The sequence below is a fragment of the Dasypus novemcinctus genome, chromosome 8 (assembly GCF_030445035.2).
Source record: "Dasypus novemcinctus isolate mDasNov1 chromosome 8, mDasNov1.1.hap2, whole genome shotgun sequence".
Lineage (NCBI taxonomy): Eukaryota > Metazoa > Chordata > Mammalia > Cingulata > Dasypodidae > Dasypus > Dasypus novemcinctus.
In genome coordinates, this window is record NC_080680.1 from 78,874,356 (window position 1) to 78,894,507 (window position 20,152).

General features: G+C 41.1%; 1 protein-coding gene and 1 non-coding gene across 4 annotated transcripts in view; one reads left to right on the top strand and one right to left on the bottom strand.

Moving 5' to 3' along the window:
* Positions 1-19,817, bottom strand: part of SPMIP6 (sperm microtubule inner protein 6) — a 28,957-nt gene extending 9,140 nt beyond the window's left edge. Inside the window, exon 1 of one of the 3 annotated variants that reach the window (XM_058302001.2) lies at positions 19,575-19,817. In XM_058302001.2, coding sequence (XP_058157984.1) covers positions 19,575-19,709 — 135 coding nt within the window. In that variant the 5' untranslated portion in view covers positions 19,710-19,817. The remainder of the gene's footprint in view (positions 1-19,574) is intronic. The other 2 variants (XM_004471898.3, XM_058302000.2) reach the window with 2 other exon arrangements.
* On the top strand, positions 17,841-17,969 carry LOC111758742 (small nucleolar RNA SNORA31). Its single transcript, XR_002792911.1, has one exon. It is a non-coding gene; the product is annotated as a small nucleolar RNA SNORA31 (small nucleolar RNA).
* Positions 19,818-20,152: the final 335 nt, after the last annotated feature.

Sequence of the window (20,152 nt, forward strand, 5' to 3'; positions counted from 1 at the left end):
CAACCCCACGTAGGGTGCTCCTGAGGGCTACAGAGACACCCAGGTCCTATGGTCATGGCAGATGGCTCTGGAGTTTGGTGTCTTGCCAGTGGGCCCTGTTTTGGAATTTGTGCTCCTGAGTGTGATGGAGTTGGACTCAGATATTACCTCTCTACACATGCTTCTTCTATCACTTTTACTGAACCTGTGGTTGGCTCTGGGGTTGGTGTATGCTCAGGAGACTTGAATCTCTGGACTCTTCATGTGTCAGCTGGGCCCTGAGCCTCAGCAGAGTTGCAACACCTACTCTCTGGTTTGTTGAACTTACCCAGGTCAGCTAACAGGGAGGTGAGAATGGTCAACCACCACACCTGAGAACTGAGAGAGTCTACAGCTGCGAGCAGGAGAATTTCATCCATCAGCCTTGTGGGATCTAAACTCCCTCTTGATTTAGAGGTGGAGTGTACATCGCCATCCCAGAGTCCTCAGGATGGAGGAATGAAATATGGATTAGAGTAGACTTATTGGTATTCTATTGTAGAATTATTGTTACTCTAGCAATGGAAGAAATTATATCATTGAGGTGGAGACAGAGGCCACGTGAGTTGCTGAGGGCAGGGAGAGGGAAAAAGAGGTGTGATATTGTGGGATTTTGGGGACTTAGAGTTGTCCTCAATGATATTGCAGGGACATATGTAGGACATTATATATCCTGCCATAATCCACTGAATGGACTGGGAGAGAGTATAAACTACAACATGAACTATAATCCAGGCTGTGTAGCAGTGCTCCAAAATGTACTCATCAAATGCAATGAACGTACCACACTAATGAAAGAAGTTGTCAATATGGGAGGAGTGGGCGGTGTGGGAAGTGGGGTATATGGGAACCTCTTATATTTTTTAATGTAACATTTGTGTGATCTATGTATCTTTAAAAAAATATTTAAAAATTTCAAAAAAGTATTCAATAAAGTTTTATAATATTATCCATACAGTTTTGCATACATTTTGTTAGATTTATTTCTTTTTTTTTTTTTTTTTTTAATATTTATTTATTATTATTTTTTTAAATTACATTAAAAAAAATATATGAGGTCCCATTCAACCCCACCGCCCCCGCCCCCCACTCCCCCCACAGCAACACTCTCTCCCATCATCGTGATACATCCATTGCACCTGGTAAGTTCATCTCTGAGCATCACTGCACCCCATAGTCAATGGTCCACATCATAGCCCAGACTCTCTCACGTTCCATCCAGTGGGCCCTGGGGGGATCTACAGTGTCCCGTAATTGTCCGTGAAGCACTATCCAGGACAACTCCACGTCCCGAAAACGCCTCCACATCTCATCTCTTCCTCCCGTTCCCCACACCCAGCAGCCCCCATGGCTACCGTTCCCACACCCATTCCACATTTTCTCTGTGGACATTGGATTGGTTGTGTCCATTGCACACCTATGTCAAGTGAGGGCTTAGATTGCACATGGGTACTGGATGCACTCTTCCCGCTTCTAGTTGTAGACACTCTAGGCTCCATGTTGTGGTGGTTGACCTTCTTCAAATCCATGTTAGCTGAGTGGAGTAAGTCCAATAAGTCAAAGTGTAGGAGCTGAAGTCTGTTGAGGCTCTGGGCCTGGGTGTCGTATTATCAGTCCAGAGATTCAAATCCCCTACATATATCTTAAACCCAGCACCAACTACAATTCCAATAAAGTAGCATGCAAGTCTTGTGAAAAGAGATCCCCTCTGAGTCCATTTCCATCACGCAGAAACACCAGCTCCAAAGAAGGGCCATCTGTCATGGCAGTGAACCCCTTCTGCCATGACCATAGAACCCGTGGGTCTCTTTATCCCTCAAAAGAACCAATACCTGGGGTTGTATCTACCTTATCTGTCTCTTAGACTCTGTTCAGTTGTACATAGGGGTATTCCTTCTGACAACCTCCAGACTCTTTTTTAGAGACTCACAGCCTTATAATCTCATTTCTCCTTTCCATTTCCCCCTTACATTAGGTCAAACCGCTTCCCGAAGTCATGTTATTATATGTAGACAGGTATATTCTGCTGTTCCGCATTGAATCTTTGATTCAAGGTCATTTTCTAGTTGCTTCTTCAGCTGGTATGTGGTAGTGATCCCTCGGTGCCAGGGAGGCTCATCCCCGGGTGTCGTGTCCCACGCTGGGGGGAATGCATCACATCTACATGCTGAGTTTGGCTGTGAGAGTGGCCACATTTGAGTAACATGAAGGCTGTCAGGAGGAAACCCCCAGGCACAATGCTACTCTAGGCCTTGTTCTTATTGCAGGTGCATAGGCTCAAAAGTGTAGCCATTAGTATCAAGAGCCCACTGTTGGGCCCTCCTTCCTTCCTGGTTCTTGCCGTTGCACCTGGAGGATTGCCGCTGCTCTCCCAGGGCCCACAACAGTGACCCCCCGGCCAGGAGCCCAGTACCCCCCCAGCTGTTGTTTTTAATTGTTTCCACTATGAGTATATATAGACATTACCATATACCCTGGGCATATGCCCTGTATAACTTCCTGTCAACCATATATATCCTGTCAATAACATCCCATATCAGTATTCCTCCGCTGCCATTGTTGAACCACTCTGTGATCCAAAACTTCCCGTAAAGTGAATCCCAACATAATGCCAGCTTCAGAAGAGTCTTAGATCACCAAAATTCATATATACAATATACAGTATTTCCCCAGATCCACCATAAAACCTTTTCCCTTCCACAGCAATAATCTTTTAACTTATTCATATCATATTTCCTGAAACTGATGTACAGATTCCGAAACTATAGTTTTCAAACAAGGTAACATTTGTGCTTACTATGTGGTCCATACTTTAGGTTGTACAGTTTTCTAAATTTTTTAGTTATCCTATGTTTTGTCTTATGGTTTTCATTATTAGTCTGTCGTCCCCTATATGTTTTTGGTGTAATATTAGCTGTTTTATATTCATCCTCGTGTACTCTCACATAACTCCTCTTTTGCCCCCTTATTTACCTTTGTTCCATCCATTGCACGTCCATTTTCCCCTCCCCTTAGGGCCCACAACGCCTGCCAATCTAATGCCCTGGGAGCCGTCCTTTCTCACGAGAGATACAGTTCTCTCTATTCGACGGCATTAGTCTTCCCCAGGATATGGGTCCACCCCACCCAATGGTAGAACCCACCTTGGCAAAATGAGCCTTCAGCTATTCCCTCCGGAGTCCGTCCCGCATCAGACCATACCCCCTGAGCGTCCTAACCAGGTAACCCTCCTACTTATACTTTGATACGTTTTACTCAACATTTAGTTCTCAATGAACTTCTGGCACTCTCCCATGTTTGTATGTTGCCCCTCCCTCCCACCTATTTCTTGGACCATATTACCCCTCTTCCCATCCCCAGCCCCCCTCAAACCCAGAAAACCCCACCCGAAGGTAACCCCTTGCCCCCATTTTGTCCCTTCTTTGTGCTCGTACAGCTCATCACAGATTCCACCCCTACAGACATTAACTCACAGGCTTCCTCCACCCCCCGATTTCCAGTAAGCCACTTTTCCAGACTCTAGCTCTCTGAGGCAGTTAACTTATTTCATATCATTGAGGTCATATAGTATTTGTCCTTCAATGCCTGGGTTGCTTCACTCAACATAAGATTCTCAAGGTTCATCCATGTTATCACGTGCGATTGTAGTGTATTGGTTCTTACAGCTGAGTAGTATTCCATTGTGTGTATATACCACATTTTATTGATCCACTCATCTGTTGATGGACTTTTGGATTGATTCCAACTTTTGGCGATGGTGAACAATGCTGCTATGAACATTGGTGTACATATATCGGTTTGTGTCCTTGTTTTCAGATCTGATGGGTATATACCCAGCAGTGGTATTGCTGGGTCATATGGCAAATCTATGGATAATTTTTTGAGAAACTGCCAAACTGTCCTCCAGAATGGTTGGATCCTTCTGCATTCCCACCAGCAATGGATGAGTGTTCCCCTTTCTTCACATCCTCTCCAGCATTTGTATTCTACTGTTTTTTTCATGGCTGCCAATCTTATGGGAGTAAGATGGTATCTCATTGTAGTTTTGATTTGCATTTCCCTGATAGCTAGGGATTTGGAGCATTTTTTCATGTGCTTTTTAGCCATTTGTATTTCTTCTTTGGAGAAGTGTCTGTTTAAATCTTTTTCCCATTTTTTAAATGGGTTGTTTATCTTTTTGTTTTCGAGATATATGAGTTCTCTATATATGCAAGTTATAAGTCTCTTATCAGATATATGGTTTCCAAATATTTTCTCCCATTGTGTGGGTTCCCTTTTTACTTTCTTGACAAACTCCTTTGAGGTGCAGAAGGCTTTAATTTTGAGGTAGTCCCATTTATCTATTTGTTCTTTTGCTGCTCGTGCTTTTGGTGTGATATTCATGAAGCCATTTCCTATTACAAGGTCCTGTAGATGTTTCCCTACACTGCTTTCTAAGGTCTTTATGGTCTTGGCTCTTATATTTAGGTCTTTGATCCATCTTGAGTTGATCTTTGTATAAGGTGTGAGATGGTAATCCTCTTTCATTCTTCTACATATAGCTATCCAGTTCTCCAGGCACCATTTGTTGAATAGGCCATTCTCTCCCAGTTGAGAGGGTTTGGTGGCTTTATCGAATATTATATGGCTATATACATGAGGTTCTATATCTGAACTTTCAATTCGATTCCATTGGTCTGTGTGTCTCTCCTTATGCCAGTACCATGCTGTTTTCACTACTGTAGCTTTGTAGTATGTTTTGAAGTCAGGAAGTGTGATTCCTCCTATTTCGTTTTTCTTTTTCAATATGTCTTTGGCTATTCGGGGCCTCTTTCTATTCCAAATAAATTTCATAGTTAGTTTTTCTAGTTCCTTAAAGAAGGCTGTGTTGATTTTTATTGGGATTGCATTGAATGTGTAGATCAGTTTTGGTAGGATAGACATCTTAATAATATTCAGTCTTCCTATCCATGAACAGGGAATATTCTTCCATTTATTTAGGTCTTCTTTGATTTCCTTGAACAATCTTGTATAGTTCTCGATGTATAAGTTTTTTACCTCTTTAGTTAAATTTATTCCTAAGTATTTGATTTTTTTATTTACTATTGTGAATGGTATTTGTTTCTTGATTTCCTCCTGATCTTGCTCATTATTGGTGTATAGAAATGCTACTGATTTTTGCGCATTGATCTTATAACCTGCAACTTTGCTAAACTCATTTATGAGTTCTAGGAGCTTTGTTGTAGATCTCTCAGGGTTTTCTATATATAGGATCATGTCATCTGCAAATAATGAAATTTTGACTTCTTCCTTTCCAATTTGAATGCCTTTTATATCTGGTTCTTGTCTCAGTGCTCGAGCAAGTACTTCTAAGACAATGTTAAATAGGAGCGGAGACAATGGGCATCCTTGTCTTGTTCCTGAGTTTAGAGGGAAGGGTTTCAGGATTTCGCCATTGTAAACAATGTTGGCTTTAGGCTTTTCATATATACTCTTTATCATGTTCAAAAAGTTTCCTTGTATTCCGATCTTTTGGAGTGTTTTTATCAGGAAGGGGTGCTGTATTTTGTCAAATGCCTTTTCTGCATCTATAGATATAATCATGTGGTTTTTTTCTCTCAATCTGTTTATATGGTGTATTACATTGATTGATTTTCTTATGTTGAACCATCCTTGCATACCTGGAATAAATCCCACTTGGTCATGGTGTATAATTCGTTTAATGTGTTGTTGAATACGATTAGCAAGTATTTTGTTAAGTATTTTTGCGTCTAGGTTCATTAGAGAAATTGGTCTGTAATTTTCCTTTCTTGTGGTGTCTTTGTTTGGCTTTGGTACTAGGGTAATGTTGGCATCATAGAAGGAATTAGGCAGTGTTCCTTCTGTTTCGATTTTTTGGAATAGTTTCAACAGGATTGGTGTTAGTTCTTTCCGGAATGTTTTGTAGAATTCCCCTGTGAAGCCGTCTGGCCCTGGGCTCTTCTTAGTTGGGAGATTTTTAATGACTGATTCTATCTCTTTGCTTGTGATTGGTTTGTTAAGATCATCAATTTCTTCTTTCGTCAGTATGGGCTGCTTATGTATTTCTAGGAATTTGTCCATTTCCTCTAAATTGTCATTTTTGTTGGAATATAGTTTTTCAAAGTATCCTCTTATGATAGTCTTTATTTCTGTGGGGTCAGTGGTGATATCACCTTTCTCATTTCTTATTTTGTGTATTTGCATCTTTTCTCTTTTTTTCTTTGTTAGTCTTGCTAAAGGTTTGTCAATTTTGTTGATCTTCTCAAAAAACCAGCTCTTGGTCTTGTTTATTTTTTCAAGTGCTTTCTTATTTTCTATTTCATTTAGTTCTGCTCTTATCTTTGTTATTTCCTTCCTTCTTCTTCCTGTTGGGTTACTTTGTTGTTGTTTTTCTAATTCCTTCAAATGTGCAGTTAATTCTTCAATTTCTGCTCTTTCTTCTTTTTTGATATATGAATTTATGGCTATAAATTTCCCTCTCAGTACCGCTTTTGCTGCATCCCATAAATTTTGGTATGTTGTGTTATCATTATCATTTGTTTCAAGGTAGTCATTGATTTCTTTTGAGATTTCCTCTTTGACCCACTGTTTTTCTAAGAGTGTGCTGTTTAATTTCCAAATTGTCGTGTGAAGTCTGGGTCTCTGTCCCTTGCAAATTTCCAGCTTGACTCCACTGTGGTCAGAGATATTGTTTTGTATGATTTCGATCTTTCTGAATTCATTAAGCCTTTCTTTGTGGCCTAGCATATGGTCAATCTTGGAGAATGTTCCATGTGCGCTTGAGAAAAATGTATATCCTGCTGTGTTTGGGTGTAATGATCTATATATGTCTATTAGATCCAGCTCTTCTAATATACTGTTCAAATGTTTTGTTTCTTTAGTGATTCTCTTTTGAGATGTTCTGTCCAGAGTTGATAGTGGTGTATTAAAATCCCCCACTATAATTGTAGATGCATCTATTCTTTCACTTAGTTTTTCCAGCGTTTGCCTCACATATTTAGAGGCGCCCTTGTTAGGAGCATAAATATTTATGATTGTTCGATCTTCTTGACAAATTGTCCCTTTCACTAAAATATAGTATCCTTCTTTGTCTCTCACAATTGTTTCGCATTTAAAGTCTATTTTGTCTGATATTAATATAGCTACTCCTGCCTTTTTTTGGTTGTTGTTTGCTTGTATGATTGTTTTCCAGCCATTCACTTTCAACCTCCATGAGTCTCTGGGTCTAAGATGTGTCTCTTGTAGGCAGCATATAGATGGGTCGTATTTCCTTATCCAGTGTCCCAGTCTGAATCTTTTGATAGGTGAGTTTAGTCCGTTGACATTCAGTGTTATTATGTTTAGAGAGTTATTTATGGTAGCCATATTTTGGTTGGATTTGTGTTTGTTATATTTTGTTTGTATTATTTTATTTTCCCCTTCTATTTTTGTCTTTCTTGTTGCTTTTACACTCTCCTCCATCTCTGATTGTCCTGTTTTTTCCTTTCTTCCTGCAGAATTCCCTTAAGAATTTCTTGAAGGGGAGGCTTCTTGTTGATATACTCTTTCAGTTTCTGTTTATCTGTGAATATTTTGAACTCTCCATCATTTTTGAATGCTAGTTTAGCTGGATAGAGTATTCTTGGTTGGAGATTTTTTTCCTTTAGTACCTTGACTATATCATACCACTGCCTTCTTGCCTCCATCGTTTCAGATGAGAAATCAGCACTTAATCTTATGGAGTTTCCCTTGTATGTGATGGTTTTCTTTTCTCTTGCTGCTTTTAGAATTTTTTCTTTGTCTTGAGCATTGGATAATTTGACAAGTATATGTCTTGGGGTGGGCCTGTTGGGGTTTATGACCAGTGGAGTGCGCTGTGCTTCTTGGATATGTACATCTGTCTCTTTCAGTAGATTTGGGAAGTTTTCATTCATTATTTCCTGCAACACTCCTTCTGACCCCTTTCCCTTCTCTTCTCCTTCTGGAATGCCTATAATACGTATGTTTGAGCGTTTTGCGTTATCATTCAGGTCCCTAAGTCCTATCTGGATTTTTTCTACCTTTTTATTGACCACTTCTACTATCTGTTTGATTTCCAATGCACTGTCTTCCACATCACTAATTCTCTGCTCTGCCTCTTCTAGTCTGCTGATATTTGCTGCAAGTGTATTTTTGATTTCTTTAATTGTGGTGTTCATTTCCATCATATCTGTTATTTTTTTGCGCATGTCTGCAATTTCCCCTCCAAGTGTTGTCTTCACGCTGTTAACCTCTTTCATTACTTCATCAAATTTGTCGGTGATAAATGTTCTGAGATCTTTCATTGCTTGTGCGAAGTCCTGCCCCCCTTCCTGATTTTCAGTTTGTTGATTGGATTCAGCCATGTTTTCCTGATTACTGGTTTGGTTTGTAGATTTTTGTTGCTGTCTTGTCAACATTTTTTCTTTGACGGGTTTAATCAGTTCCTTAGCTTCTTTGTCTAGTCTTGGAGATTAATTAGCTGTTGTTTTTGCGTGAGTGTTATATCTTCTCTTTGTCACTTTGTTCTTCTTATTCCAATTTCTTATTGCTAGTTAAGCTCACTTTAAAGGAAAGTATTAGTGCTGGGGAAAGTCAATTGTGTAAGGAAGGAGAAAGTGTGAAGTAGTATTGGTGATATATGTTTACAAAGCAACAATATGAGTTCTGGGAGGATGGAGGTTAGATCATGTAAATTGTGTAGAGTTATAGTAGTAGGAAAGTACCTATAATGAGGTAGACGACTGAATATGGGAGGAATGTGGTACGTACTAAGAGGCTATTGTTTTCGTGAGAGAGGGAAAGAGAAAAGAAAGGTAATAGTTTCAGGGACGAATACCAGATGGAAAACTAAACAAAGGTATTAGAAATTAAGAGTTAGACACTTTGTGGATCAAAGAAAGGGAGATGGAATATAGGAGAGATAGCAGATGGTGGAGGATATCAAGTTGTAGGGGAAAGGGGATAGTGTAGATAGGCTAAATCTATTCACAGAGAAATGAGGCAGTGGAGGGTGAGGAAACCCAGCAAATGTGAGGTATTTCCTGTAGGACCTATTGTATTGTTAAGGTAAAATAGTATAAGAAGAATATTGGGGACAAGAAAGAGAGGGTTGAAAAAAAAAAAAAAAAGAACAACAAGAACAACAACAACAACAACAAATTAAAAAATAAAAAATAAAAAAACAAAAACAAAAAACCAAAGAACAGAAACCCCGCCGCCAGGCTCGGCTGGGCTCGGCTGGGCTCGGCCGGGCCCGGCTTTCCCGCCCGCCGCCCAGCGCGGCGCAGCGCGGCTCGGCTCTCCCGCTCGCCGCCCGGCGTGGCGCGGCTGGGCTCGGCCGAGCTCAGCCGGGCTCCTCCCCTCCGCCCGCCGCGGCTCAGCCGGGCTCGGCCGGACCCAGCTACCCTGGCCGCCGCCCGCTGGGGCTCCGCGCGGTGCTAGCTGCCTCGGCTCCACCTACCCAAGGAGGGAATCCTCCACACGTAGCTGGGATCTCCGTGTATATTTCACAGATGGATCCTCTCTGTTACCTTCCCTCCAAATCGATGTCCAGACACCTCCGGACCAGGAAAAATCCCGAAACAGCCGGTCCCAAAGAGTCTCCGACGCCTCCCAGCCAATTCCCCCCAGGAGCTAGTAACCGGGAAGTTCACTCAGCCGCCATCTTGCCTCCCCCTCCTGAAAAGTCCCAATTTATATCTTATAGACCAGTCCTTTCCGTTACCTTCCCACCAAATCGATGTCCAGACACTTCCTGCCCTGAAAAAATCCTGAAAAAGCCTGGTCCCGGAGAACCTCCAGCGGTGCCCAGCTGCCTCTTCCCAGGAGAGACGGCAAGGCAAGCTCACTCAGCCACCATCTTGCCGGAAGTCTAGATTTATTTCTAGTTACCTTTATTTTTTGTTGCTAGAATAAATGGTATATTTTAAAAACTTATGTTTCCTAAATATTTGTTGTTGGTGTAAAGAAATATGATTATTTTTTTCTTTTTTGAGGTACCAGGGGCGGGAGATTGAACCCAGGACTTCGTATGTGGGAAGCCAGCACTCAACCACTGAGCCATATCGACTTCCCTGAGTTGGCTCTTTGGTCTGTTTTGCTTGTTTGCTTTTCTTATTTCATGGGGCACCCAGAACTGAACCTGGGGCTTCCCATGTGGTAGGTGGGCACTCAACTGCTTGAGCCACATCTGCTCCCTGGTTGACTTTTTTTTTTTTTTAATTTCTGTCCCCTTCCTCCACCGCCCCCCCCCCGCCAGTTGTCTGCTCTCTGTGTCCACTTCGCTGTTGTGTTCTTCTCTGACTGCTTCTATCCTTATCAGCAGCACCGGGAATCTGTGTTTCTTTTTGTTGCATCATCTTGCTGTGTTAGCTCTCCGTGTGTGAGGCACCATTCCTGGGCAGGCTGCACTTTTTTCGCCCTGGGCAGCTCTCTTTACGGGGCGCAGTCCTTGCGCGTGGGACTTCTCTACGCAGGGGACACCCCTGCGTGGCACGGCACTCCTTGCGTGCATCAGCACTGCGCGTGGGCCAGCTCCACGTGGGTCAAAGAGGCCCAGGGTTTGAACTGTGGACTTCCCATGTGGTAGGCGGATGCCCTATCCATTGGGCCAAGTCCGCTTCCCCCTGGTTGACTTCTTTTTTTTATTACTTTATTTTTTTTAATGTTACATTAAAAAAATATGAGGTCCCCATATACTCCCCACCCCCCTCACCCTACTCCTCCCCCCCATAACAACAATCTCCTCCATCATCATGAGACATTAATTGCATTTGGTGAATACATCTCTGAGCACCGCTGCACCTCATGGTCAAGGGTCCACATCATAGCCCACAGTGTCCCATAGGCTACCCAGTGGGCCATGGGAGGACATACAATGTCTGGTAACTGTCACCATGTAAAAGCCACCATGGCCACTTTCTCCACACCAATGCCACATTTTTTTCGATTAGTAATCACAATAGTTCATGACTGATTGACTTTTTAATATTATGTTCATCCAACTCTCTAAATTCTCCTATTACTTCTAATAATTTCTAGATTCTAGATACACAATTGTATCATCTGTGAATAATGAATGTTATTTTTTCTTTTCCTATCCATGTATCTTTTCACTTTTCCTTTTCTTGGTGTCCTGGGTAGGAACTCCAGTACAATGTAGAATAGAAGTTGTGATAGTGAACATCTTTGCCTTGATCCCAATTTTAGAAAAAATGCTTTTAACAATTAATCAGAATGATGTTGGTTGTATGCTTTGGATGTACCTTTATCAGGGTAAGAACACTTCCTTCTATTTTAGTTTGCTAAGCTTTTTTGGTTTTTGTTTTTAAATCATGAATGAGTGTTGAAGTTTAGCAACTACTATTTCTGCATCTTTTATTCGGCATCTTTTATTGAGATGTACCATAAAATTTACCTGTTTTGAAAGTACAATTCAAGGATTCTTAGTATTTACAGAGTTGTGTAACTATCACCATAACCCAGTTTTAGAACTTTTCTTTCACTCCAAAAAGATGTCTCATACCACTTTAATTTCTGAATATCTTGAAAACTCTTGTGGTTTCTTCCTTGAACCTGATAATGTGATGAATGACATTTATAGATTTTTCCTAATGTTAAACCATCCTTGCATTTCTGTAATAAATAAATGTAACATTAAATGTAACATTAAATAACGAATTATCTTTTTAAAATACACTTCTGGATATAGTTTGCTAATCTTTTATTTAGAATTCTGGCACCTGTGTTTATGAGCAAATTGGCCTGTAATTTTGTATTCTTACACTGTCTTTGTTTTGCTTCAAAGTTATTTTATTATACTGGCTTCATAGAATGAGTTGGGAAGCATCCTCTTTTTCTCTTTTCTTTAGAAGATTTTGTTTAAGAGTAAAATAAACTGTTCTTGAACATTTAGAGAAACACATCAGGTTAAGTATCTCTGCTGGGTGTTTTCTTTGTGAGAGGTTTAAAAATCCCTGGTTTAGGGACTTTGGCCCAGTGGTTAGGGCATCCATCTACCACATGGGAGGTCCGCGGTTCAAGCCCCGGGCCTCCTTGACCCGTGTGGAGCTGGCCCATGCGCAGTGCTGATGCGCGCAAGGAGTGCCCTGCTACACAGGGGTGTCCCCCGCGTAGGGGAGCCCAACGCGCAAGGAGTGCACCCATAAGGAGAGCCGCCCAGCGTGAGGGAGGGAGCAGCCTGCCGAGGAATGGCGCCGCCCACACTTTCCGTGCCCCTGACGACAACAGAAGCAGACAAAGAAACAAGACGTAGCAAAAAGACACAGAAAACAGACAGCCGGGGGAGGGGAGGGGAATTAAATAAATAAAAAAATAAATCTTTAAAAAAAAAAATTACTGGTTTAATTTCTTTCATTATTATAAGGACATTCAGTTTTCTAATTTTTAAAAAAAATTGTGGGAAGATTTGGTTCAACTGATAAAGCGTCCACCTACCACATGGGAGGTCCAGGGTTAAAACCCCGGGCCTCCTGGCCCGTGTGGTGAGCTGGCCCATGTGAGTGCCGTGCCATGCAGGGGTGTCTCCGGTGTAGGGGAGCCCCACGCACAAGGAGTGCGCCCCATAAGGAGAGCCGCCCCACATGAAAAAAGTGCAGCCTGCCCAGGAGTGGCACCACACACACAACTGACGCAGCAAGATGATGCAACAAAAAGAGACACAGATTCTCGGTACCACTGACAAGAATACAAGTGGACACAGAAGACACATGGTTAAAGGATACAAACAGCATACAACTGGCGGGGGCACAGAAGGGAGAGAAAAAAAATTGTTTTTGCCAAGTTATAGTTTTCTAGGATTTGTCCATTTTGTGTAAGTTTTTAAAATTTTATCAGCATACAGCTGTTGAAAACATTCTCTTTACTTTCATTTTGTGCTAGATCCATGGTTATGACCCTTCTTTCATTTATTTGTGCCTCCTCACTTTCTTTCTTGATAAATTTCTCCAGAGATTTGTCTGTTGTATAAGTCTTTTCAAATAATTAACTTTTGACTTTGTGGATCCTATAGAGGTTTTGCTTTTCAGTTTTTAAATTTCTGCTCTTATTTTTACTGTCTCCATTCGTCTTTCTTTCCACTTATTCTTTGATCTCCCTAACTTCTTAAGTTTAATGCTCAGCCCATTAATGTTTTGCTGTTTTCCTTTTCCAAGACAAGCATTTAGGCCTGTAGGCTTTTCTCTAAGTACAACTTTTGTTGTACTTCATAAGTTTTGTTATACCGTCTTTTCATTATGAGCAGTTTTCCATTTCTGTTTTAATTTCTTCTTTGACCCATTACTTAGAAGGGTGTTTTTGTTGTATTTTGTTTTCAGATTTATGAGGATTTTTCTTATCTTTTTGTTGATCTGTAATTTTAATAGCATTGAGGTTAGAGACAGTGGTTTGTGTGATGTTGATTTTTGAACTCTGTTAAGGTTTGTTTTATGATCTAATACTAGGTCAATTTTTGTAGTGTTTCTATGTGCTTGAATCTGTAGCTGTTGGGTTCTGGATTCTATTTATATTCAATAAATCAAAGTTGTTGAATGTGCTTTCAAGTTTTTGAGATCTTTGCTTATTTTGTATTTGTCTGCATTACCTATCAGTAATTGGGTGTATTAAAATCTAATATGGTGTATGCATTGCCATGGGATGGAAAAGCCAAAGAACCCTAAAGATTGCTGGCCAGTGATACTGACCCAGGGAGGAAGCAAACCTTTCAGCCTTTGAAACCATGAGCCAATAAATTCCTGCTATTAAACCAAAAAAAAAAAAAAAAATCGAATACAGTGGATTTTGCCAATTACTCCTTCCAGCAATTCTGTTAGGTCAATATAAGTTTAGAATTATGGTATCTTCCTGGCAAATTGAGACTTTTTGTTTCATTTATATAGTAATCCATCTAAAAATGCCTGTGTTTAGGGAGTATGAATGTGTATTTGTTTAATAAATGTCTGTTATTTATTAGCCATCTCAGGTTTTTATTATCTGTTATCAGTCAAGGTTGGATCAGAGAAGCAGAGCTACTATGAGTGACATAGCATAAGGGATTCATTATAGGCATTTGACTTTTCAGAATTGTGGAAACTGTATGCAAGAACTCTATGCAAGGCTGCTGTCTTTGTACCTGTTGTTGAGCCTGAAGTCACAATAGATCACCTGGCTATCAGAAAGGAGAGTTGAACAGGAAGTGGGGAAGAGCAAGGACAAAATGGAACTTATGAGGACAAACTAGAACCCCCAACTGTCTCATTGCCTCTAATCTTTTTTTTTTAATTTTGATTTTTTTGATTTTGATTTTTTGTCTTTTTTTTTAAATATTACATTAAAAAAATATGAGGTCCCCATATATCCCCCACCCCCTCGCCCCACTCGTCCCCCCATAACAACAATCTCCTCCATTATCATGAGACATTCATTGCAATTTGGTGAATACATCTCAGAGCACTCTAATCTTAATATATGGATGACCTCTAGGAGAAGCTAGTACCCTTCACCATAGAAGTACACAGCTGGCACCGGCGCCAGAGACATTGAGGGAGGAGATCCAGCAGTTGAAGGAACTGTAGCCAGATGCTATCCTATGCCAACAGGTGAACTATTAATAGTAGAGCCACAAAAAATGAGCACAAGCCACCACGGTGCCTTTCCAGTCACTTACATCAATCTTCAGAATGTAAAAATGACTGCTCCTTCATCTATGCCTTCCAAACTCACGCAGATTTCTCTCATGGCTAACCTCAATCAAGACCAACTTAGGACTTGGAATTGTCCTGAATGACATTGCAGAGACAGATACAGACCATTATATATCTTGCCATAACCTACAGAATGGATTGGGAAGAGAGTGTAAACTACAGTGTAAACCATAATCCATGCTGTGTGGCAATGCTCCAAAATGTGTTCATCAGTTGCAATGAATGTACCACACTAATGAAAGAAGTTGTTAATGTGGGGGAAAGTGGGAGGTGTGGGGAGTGGGGCATATGGGAATTCCCTATATTTTTTTATGTAACATCTTATGTAACCTAAGTATCTTTTAAAAATAAGTTAAAAATATATTTTAAAAAGATCATTTCAGGAATGGAATTTGGGAAGAGTAGCTCCATCTTGACAGTACAAAACCACAATATCTTATACTGTGTCTAGGACGACACGAGCATCTCAGAACACCTTTGCTGTGCTGTCTCCTTCCAACTTACATCCTGTTGTTTTTCAATATTTTATTTCTTTGTTTGCACTTTATAAATTAAAAATTATTATCTTTATTTTATTATATACAGTGTTTGCTTATATTTGTCCTATGTTTACCAGTTTCTTAGTTCACCATTCTTTCTTCCACCTCAGACCTTCCTTCTGTTATCATTTTCCTTCTTCCCAAAGAGTATCATTTAGAAATTCCTTTAATATAGGTCTGATGGCGGTAAACATTTTAGTTTTTGTTTGCCTGTAAATGTGTCTTTCCTTTGTTCTTGAAAGGGTGACATTTTGAAAATTTTTCTCTCTGCCTGCTTTGCAGATCATTTCTTAAGCTGGTGTTCTGCAATTTTACTGTGAGGTTATCTATATATGGAATGCCTTTTGCTCTGTATCTTTGAATTCATTTCTTTTATCAGTTCTGGAAAATTCCGAGGCTTCTTTTTTTTCCCCAAATAATCCCTTGTCTCCTTTTCATTCTTCCTTCTGGGACTTTGATTAGATGTGTGTTGGATATTCTTATTCTTTTATATTGCTTAATGTTTCTTTCACATAATCTGTTTTTTTACTTCTCTGTGCTGTATGCTGGGAGTTTTATTTCAGTATATCTTTCATTTCACTGATATTCTTCAGCTGAGTCTAACCTGCCATTTATTCACTGAGTTTTTTGTTTTCAAAAATGTTTTTCATTTGTAAAATTTCTATTCAGGGAAGTGGGTGTGGCTCAATTGATAGAGTGTCTGCCTACCATATAGGAGGTCCAGGGTTCAAACACAGGGCCTCCTGGCCTGTGTGGTGAGCTGGCCCATGGGCAGTGCTGCCGCGTGCAAGGAGTACCATACCACGCGGGGGTGCCCCTGCATAGAGGAGCCCCACGCACGAGGAGTGTGCCCCATATGGAGAGCCACCCCACGTGAAAAAGGCACAGCCTGCCCAGGAGTTGCGCCACACACACGGAGAGCTGACGCAGCAAGATGAGGCAACAAAAAGAGACAGATTCCCAGTGCCACTGAGAATGCAAGCGGACACAAAAAAAGACACAGTGAATGGATATAAGAGAGCAGACAAGGGGGGTGGGGGAGAAATAAATAAAATAAATCTTAATTCAGTTCTTTTTTACATAGGCCATTTTTAAAAACCTCTTGTTGCTTATTTTAACGATTTCATATTTTAGTTTTTAAAATGTTATAATAATTATTTTGCATTCTTTATTAATTCCAATACTTAGAGTCCTTGAGAGTTTAAATCTGTTGTTTGTTTCTTGTTTCTGCTGACTTTTCTTTTATGGCATTTTATTTCCTTGTATATCTCTCTCTTTTTTCTTAAGATTTATTTTTATTTATGTATTCCCCCTCACCCATTGTTTGTGCTTATTCTGTCTGTTCATTGTATGCTCATCTTCTTTTTAGAAGGCACTGGGAACTGAACACAGGACCTCCCATATGGGAGGGAGGCACCCAATAGCTTGAGCCACCTCTGCTCCCTCCTTGTATCCCTTATAAGCTCATAATTGGCTGATCTTAATCTGAAAGATATATAGAAACCTACACCAAGGATGCTTTCTACCAGAGAAGGTATTCATGCATCTCACTGGGCATGGGGGTGGGAGGGTGATGGCAGGTGGTGAGCAATGGCAAGGAGCCAGAGATTACCATTAATCTGGGACTACTTTAGCCCCCTTCTGGTTCAGTTTGGAATTTAAACTCCTGCTGATATTGGCACTGGTCCTCAGGACAATCCTGTTTTTTAAGTATACTTATCACTTATCCCCATGAGAATCCAAAACAAAACCAAAAATTGATTTTCTTTCAGGGTGTAGTTGTTTTGTTTTGGAGCAGAAGAGCGTTTCAGAGTTTATAGACCACCATACTGACAGAAGCGTCCTTCATTCTTAATTTTACTGCTATCTAGTTTTCCTTCCTCTCCACTCACTGAAGCTATTCTGGCCAGGTTACCAAGAGTTACTGTGTCCAAGAGATCTCTTTTAGTCTGCAATGTTGGACGCCACTAACCTTTGTCTAAGAATGCTGTCTTTACTGATTTCTCTTTGATTTTCCTCCTGTCTCTTTGGCCAAATTTTGCTGCCTCCTTTTATGGCTCTTTTTCCTTTACCTACCCATTAAATTTTAAATTTTCATATTCCCAATTTTTCACTCTTCCTTGGCATCTCATCCTCTCCTATGAATTCAGCTATCACCCATATGTTGATGTTCAAAACCTATCTGGAGCTCAGATCTCCTTCCTTTGCTTCAGACAAGTATATTGAACTACCCACCAGAAATCTTTTCCTGGATGTTCTCAGAATATTTTTGTCCCAAAGTGAACTCTAAATCTCTCTCTAATCTGCTATGGCAAATCTCAGTGGGTAGCACTACCATTCCTCCAGTTGCCAGAGCCCAAACCCAGGACTCATCCTAATCTCTCTTTATGTCTAGAGAACAGCCAAAATCTGTTGAAGTTACTTCAAATTCTCTCCTGTTGGGTTTGGAAAAGGTGTTTTCATATTTTGCTGGTGGCAGTGTAAATTGTTACAACCCTTATGTACAGCAATTTGATGTATATCAAAAGTTTAAAAAATGTCTATCCTTAGGAGACAGTCAGAGATGTGTACAAAGATAAATGTAATTCATCTCTGACAGACCTGGAGCAGTTAATGTCTGCTGCTAAGGTTTCCACTACAGATGCAAGAAAAAGAAGGTCCTCGCACTTTCTGTCTGGTTGTGGCAGCCAAGATTGAACTGGGGAATACGGAAATTATAAAAACATGGGGAAGGGGAAATAATCTTTGCAACTCAGAAATAAACTTATAAACAGCAAAAATAATACAAAAAAGGATAAACGTACAAGAATGATTATACTAGCAAAATTTTATAAATAATCTAAATTTTCAATAATATAAGGCTCCTTGAAGACATTATGGTACATTCATAAGATGAAATACTATGCAGTCATTAAATTACATTATAGAATATTCTTAACACAGGAAAGTGTATCTGATATATGGCTATGTAAAAAGAGCAGGATTCAAAATATTAGTATAATATGACATCATTTTGCCAAAAAAAAATTGCTTCCTAAAAGGGAATGCAATAATATATTAACAGTAGTTATTTTGGGTAGAATGATTATGGATCTTCTCCTTTTGTGCTTCTCTGAATTATATCCAATTCCTGCATTGAGTATGAATTCATTTTGCAATTAGAAAAAATATATAAAAGTTTCAACAAATTCATTTTTTCACTGCCACAGTCTCCTAATCTCCCATCGACTTCCCTCACCCTTTACCACCTCATCCACATCCTTTCAATCCCCTGGCACTGTGGCCACAGCAGCCTAACTCAGTCCAGCCATGACTCTCCTGGAGCATTGGTTCTCCTCAGCACAGCCAGAGAGGCCCTCTCACCCCAGGGCTCTAGCAGTTTTTGGCTCCTGGAGGGTTCTTGCCCCCAGGCTGCCTTATCTCAGGACTTTTCTGCCTTCTCCCCCTGCATCACTTGGTAGATCTGCCCTTCAGGTCCCGGGAATGGCTTCTCTTTTCTGGGTCTTGGCTCAGCACATGCCTCAGCTCTTCCACAGCGGGCAGCCCTACCTTGTCACTTGTTTGCTCCTTGAAGTCAGGGTCTGGTCCTTCATTTTCGTATCCCGGATGCCCCTTGTTATGCCTGGCACGTGAAGGTACCCAGGAAAGTTTTGTTGGATGATACACACAGATAAATTCTCTTAGGCAGAGTCACAGATCACAGATCCCCTCTCCCTTTTGTGAAAGTTGCACAGACCCACTTGGTCACAAATCTTCAAGCACAGACACAGACATAGAGAGATGTCAATACATACAAATACAGACATGCTATAAGACATTTCCTGGCATATCCCATAGACACACACAGTAGGAGATGGACTCCTGCCTCAGGGCCTTTGCATTTGGACGGCTCTGCCTGGAATCCTATTTCAGTTCTTCACATGGCTAGTTCTCATCTTTCCAGTCTCAGCTCACTGTCCCCTTGAGAGGTCTTCCATGACTTCCCTATACCAGTAGCTTTCTTTGATTATTTCCATTTCCATTGCCCTGTTTATTTTCTTTATAGCATTTTGGACAATTTATAAAAACCTTGTTTATTTCTTTTTTATTATCTGTCTGTCCCCATGTCTTACCCAGATATAACTCCACAAGGACAGGGTCTTGTGCAATTTGTCCTTATAAATTCTGTGCTTAGGCAAGCAAATAAAACACACACATGCACACACACGCAGAACTACAATTACAAGCACGTATTGATGACCACAAATCAACTGCCACCCAGACACTCGTGACCATATACTCTGACCTGCCCCACCCCACCCCCTCAACCTTCACTTACCGGCGTCACAAACTTGTTGGCCTCCCAGGCCCACAGAGGTGGGTCCTTGTAGACCTCCTTGATGGAGGTAGGAGCCCTGTAGGAGTCATTGTAGGTGCTGATGGGGGTCTTGGTCTTACGAGAGAAGAGGAACATGGTGGTGTCTAGGGGATGCCGTGGTGGGCTCTACCTACCAAGGGCTCCTGCGGGACATCAGTCGCTCCCCCCTCCCCTAGGCAGCCCACACCTCCAGCCTGAGGGGTGCCTCTAGCTGCTGTGACCCCCTCCTGTGGGGGACCCTCAGCTTCCCTACCCTACAGCCTTCCTGCTCCCACCCCGCCCTGCCTCCCCCTCCAGGATGGGCACTGCCCATTATGATATCACCTGGCTCAGCCCCATCCCCAGGGAGGTGAAGCGGCCCAATTTCCTTCCTACACCTTCGCCACCTCCTGCCCCACACCCATTAAAAGCCCAATTTCTAAGAGTTCAGAGGGCCCCTGGAGACCTTCTAGGCTAAGCGTCTCACTTTATTGGAGAGAAAACAGAGGTTCAGAGGGATCGGGGGACTTGCCCAGTCCCTGACTTGGGGACTATGGGTT